The sequence below is a fragment of the Castanea sativa genome, chromosome 10, assembly GCF_040712315.1.
Source record: "Castanea sativa cultivar Marrone di Chiusa Pesio chromosome 10, ASM4071231v1".
NCBI classification, from domain to species: Eukaryota; Viridiplantae; Streptophyta; class Magnoliopsida; order Fagales; family Fagaceae; genus Castanea; species Castanea sativa.
In genome coordinates, this window is record NC_134022.1 from 33,415,390 (window position 1) to 33,419,633 (window position 4,244).

The 4,244-nt window shown below is 34.5% G+C and overlaps 1 protein-coding gene across 1 annotated transcript; it reads right to left on the minus strand.

Annotated features, from left to right (window-relative positions):
- Window positions 1-228: 228 nt before the first annotated feature.
- LOC142611688 (annexin Gh1) lies at window positions 229-3,777 on the minus strand. Its single transcript, XM_075783790.1, has 5 exons — window positions 3,581-3,777; window positions 2,997-3,142; window positions 2,382-2,600; window positions 1,400-1,612; window positions 229-758 (listed from the first exon to the last, which is right to left on the minus strand). The coding sequence occupies exons 1-5, from the start codon at window positions 3,654-3,656 to the stop codon at window positions 462-464; spliced, it is 951 nt and encodes a 316-aa protein (XP_075639905.1). The 5' UTR covers window positions 3,657-3,777; the 3' UTR covers window positions 229-461.
- Between the last annotated feature and the right edge of the window lie 467 nt (window positions 3,778-4,244).

Below are 4,244 nucleotides of genomic sequence, written 5' to 3' on the forward strand. Positions count from 1 at the left end.
TCCAGAGCTGGTGAGAGAGAGAGAGCAATGAGAAAGTAGCAATCAAATACCTCACATGCTTCAGCTTAAGCATTTAAGATGTTTATTGCTATTATTTCTAGTGTAACAAACTGCAATGTTTATTAATTAGCTCTAGCTAAGCTAATGCCTCCTCTGCTTGTAAGAGCAAGATAGAGAGTTAGGTGGTGAGCTCACGACTCACCAAGTGATCAGAAAACCCAATAATAATGATAATAATAAAAACTGCAATTTTTATTCAAAGCAACTTGTACCATATGGTCCATATCTTATATAATTATAAGGTAACAAACAACACTTTAAGTTTTCAAAGGCAGACACAACCGTATAACAGGATATAAGACCATCTTATATAATTAAACACAACACTCACTGCAAAACATAACATTAAATACATTTGGCTCTGCCAAAATTAGGTCTTCATGAAACAGAGACTTAACAGCTCAAGTGTCCCCATGTCCTATCAGTGCCAGCAGCAACTCTTCATAATCTCCATGAGTGTCCTTGGCAATGGCATGGTCCAGAGGGACACTGTTTCTTTTGTGGTATTCATCCTTTATAATCTTCATGTCAATCTCGGCCCTTGTAGTGACAACCCTAGTGAGAGCTCCTTCATCTGTTCCTTGTTTGTTGATTGCAAGACGAAGAACCTTCTCAAAATACTCCTCAGAACGAGTCAAGCACTTAATTGTGGCCCTCAGGATTGAGAGGAACTCATCCTTAGGGTCAGCCTCGAGATCCTGCATACCATTTGACAAGTATGTATCTAAAAGCTAAAAAAGTAAAAAGAAAAACTAGCCTTCCTAGAAGCTGAAATTCCAATTCCACACCTTAAATTGGAGACCATAAATAATATATGCAATATGTTGCAGAAAGTCTAAAAAACTAAAATACGTCACCACAACAAGAGAAATACACTTTAGATGCCCCAGATCATTTATTGTTATTTTTCGCATGTGTGTAGCCCAAGTAATAGGGGTTATAATAAAATTGCAGATACCCATGAAAGAACCCCCATTATCTGGGTTAGCTTTCCCTATTTCCTAACAATGGTTTTCTTTGGAATGTCCTAGACCTATCACAATAACAATCGCATGATAAAAGGGGATTGAGATAAATTGATTGGGCTCATTTAAAACATTAAGATGTCAAATACACACTATATGAAACAATTATTTCTATGCTTTGCAATTTAGAAAATAAACAATGGCATCCCTGTGTTTAGAACGAAAGAGCCCCTGAATTCCCATGAGAAACCCCACAGAATTCCAAACCACATTGACACAGTTCAATTAGGATAACAGCAAGATGCAAAAGGTAAAAATCAGAACAATAACACCAAGGATATCTGGTCAAAGTCATATAGGGCTCAATTGCTTACCTTTTCAATGTCATTTTTAAATTCATTTTTATAGTGATTCAGAGTAGCATTGATCTGTGCTTTGCTCCTAGTGGTCAAAATCCTGACAAGATCCTCATCGTTGTAAGCCTTATTTGAAATCTTCTCATGTAGTAATTTAGCCTCTGATTTCGCCAGAGTCATATTGACCTCATCTCCCTCATATCGGTATGCACTTACAAGAGGAACCAAAAGCTGGGAGGAAAAAAAAAATGAAACAAGTATTATTTTGTATCGCTGATTAAAAAGGATTAAATGAATTTTTTAAGAAAAATGCACAAATTTGAAAAGCTTATAACAGAAGCAATTTCATTGAGGCTACTCTGTTTAACAGCCACAAACCATTACATGACAGTAACTTTCAATCATGAGCTTGGGAACATGCCACTGGTTTGACAAGCACCAACATATTTTTGTTCACAAAATCTACTTTTCTTTATCCCTTTTAAGGCACATATGCAATTTTTACAATCTGGAAAGCGAGGTTTGACTATCGTTTTCTAAAAATCTTAGGCATAATCCCATTTAATTGTTATTACACAAATGAATCTGACCCCAAAAAATTGCTTATGTCACTGAAACTATTCTAACAAATGGTTGCTGCCTGATAGCAAGATGTATCTGCATTTCAGCTCTACTTCAAAAGTTGCCAAACAGTCTTCTTGGAGACAAAAAAAGAAATGCATAAGTTTTTTTTGATACATATTAGTTGGGGGTGGGGGATTTGCCAAGAAGTGCCAACTAGTTGAGCTATAAGGCACTTGGCAAAAAAGAAAAAAAAAGAAAAGAAAGTAACGCATAAATATGAGAAATATTTTCTAAACAAGGAAAAAAAGACTCCAGATCCAATAGAAATCTGTATAACAGTCAGGCACAAGAAATCATAAACAAAGCAAAATAACTAATTATTGACTTTCCATCTAAACCCACAAGTGTTGAACTGTTAATTGTCTCCAAGCTATACCTTGCGGAAGTCCCCAGTTGTGTGGTATGCAACATCTTCTTCAAGGGACTTCTTATAACGAGCATGATAAGCCTGCCTAGCCAGAAGTAGATCATGTGAAGATCTTGTGCAGGCTATTTCCATAAGAACCTGATTGCTTGAAGTCCACCTCTTTGTTGCTTCATTGGCCAAAAGCGCATCACGTTCAGCAGGCTCAAGTGCCCAAAGCAACACTGCCCTCTGATGGGAAGAAATTGGAAAAACAACTATGTCAGTGTTCTTACCACCCGCAACTCAATCATCCCCTGATTGATATTAACCATAATAACATATATTTTAATTTTATATCAGACTTGAAATGAAGATGAAATATTTGATACCCCTGTTCTTAAGTAGATTCCTCATGCCAATCTATGAATTGGGTAAACCAATATTCTTAATGATAAAATACCTTGATAAATTACCATTATCTGAAAATTTTAAGTGGTTAGGAAATTGTGAATTTAAAGATAAGATCCGATACTCTAATACCTCGATAAATTACTATGATCAAAAAAGCCAAAGCTGTTAGGAAAGTGTGAGTTTAATCATTAATCTAAAATTAACCAAAAAAGAAATTGCAGGTCCAAAACTGACCTCAAAGTCATGTGTGAGTTCTTTATCCAATGCCTTGAGGAGATCTTCTCCATAAGTTTCAGCATAAGTTTGTCGGATCAACTTTCTTTGAGCAGCATTTCTATGACCCAAGATGGAGATAATCAACTTCTCATTTGTTCCCCATCCTACAATGATATTGATCACTATCAATTCATCTAGCTAACCGTTAAAACATGGAAGAAATATTGTATGGAGTAACAAATGCACTGAAAAAACCATCTTGGGTCATCGAAAAACTTAACGAAAAGAAAGATAATAATCAGATCATAACAAAATTTATCACAAAATCATAAGAACAGAGTCTAAGTATAAAACAATGAGTACGTGAACAAATCCAAACACCATTTTGATCGCACACCACATCAGCTTTCAGATCGATTTTTTTTTTTTTTTTGAAAAAAAACAAAGGATCAGGCTCGCGATCTTTTTAGAAATCCAAGGAAGGAGCAAAAAAAGTGAATTTAGATTCTCAAACAATTTGGATCATAAAGAAAAGGGTTTGAATTGTAAAAAAAACACACACACACGAGCAAACGAAGTAGAAAATCTTAAAAGTGGGAGACCTTCGAAGGCTTTTCGGAGTTGCTCGCAGTCTTCGGACACAGAGGGGATCGTCGCAGGTACTATGAGAGTCGACATTTTTTGTGTTACGCTGTTTTTCCTGGGTGTTTTGTTTGGCTGTGTAAAAAGTAGAGACTAGAAAACGAGAATGGAAGAAAAGTGTCAAGTGAAATAGCGCTTTTTATAGTAAAAATAGTAATGGACAGCCTCCAATATTAGGAGTGGGAATAAAAAAAAAAATCCCATTCTTATCGTATCTTTTTTTGATAAGCATTCTTATCGGATCTTGTCAGTGTGTATGGCTCGATATAGTATAATAAGACCCATTATACACTGTTTACTTATCACTTGGTTACTACTTATAGTTAATAAGTACAAATACAAACATACAATTTTCTTTAATTTTATATGAAACCATACGATGTATTTTAATATTGTTATAATGTAGTTTATGTTTTTGTAGAACTTTGACTTAAAGTAGGCCACAGATAACTCGGAAAGGCATGTATTACTTATAGTTTTACTAATTTTAGATAGAAATTTCCATTGAATTCTTCTGTGGACTATAAAATTTTATAATATCTATGATTAATATATATATATATATATATATATTAATAGTCAAAACTTAGAGAAAATTTAATTAGATTTTAATTGGATTTTCAA

Coding starts and splice junctions, on each gene's coding strand:
- LOC142611688 (XM_075783790.1), bottom strand. CDS start 3,656: ATGTCGACTCTCATAGTACCTGCGACGATCCCCTCTGTGTCCGAAGAC. Junction 3,143..3,580: donor ACTCCGAAAAGCCTTCGAAG/GTCTCCCACTTT, acceptor ATATCATTGTAG/GATGGGGAACAAATGAGAAG. Junction 2,601..2,996: donor AACTCACACATGACTTTGAG/GTCAGTTTTGGA, acceptor TCTTCCCATCAG/AGGGCAGTGTTGCTTTGGGC.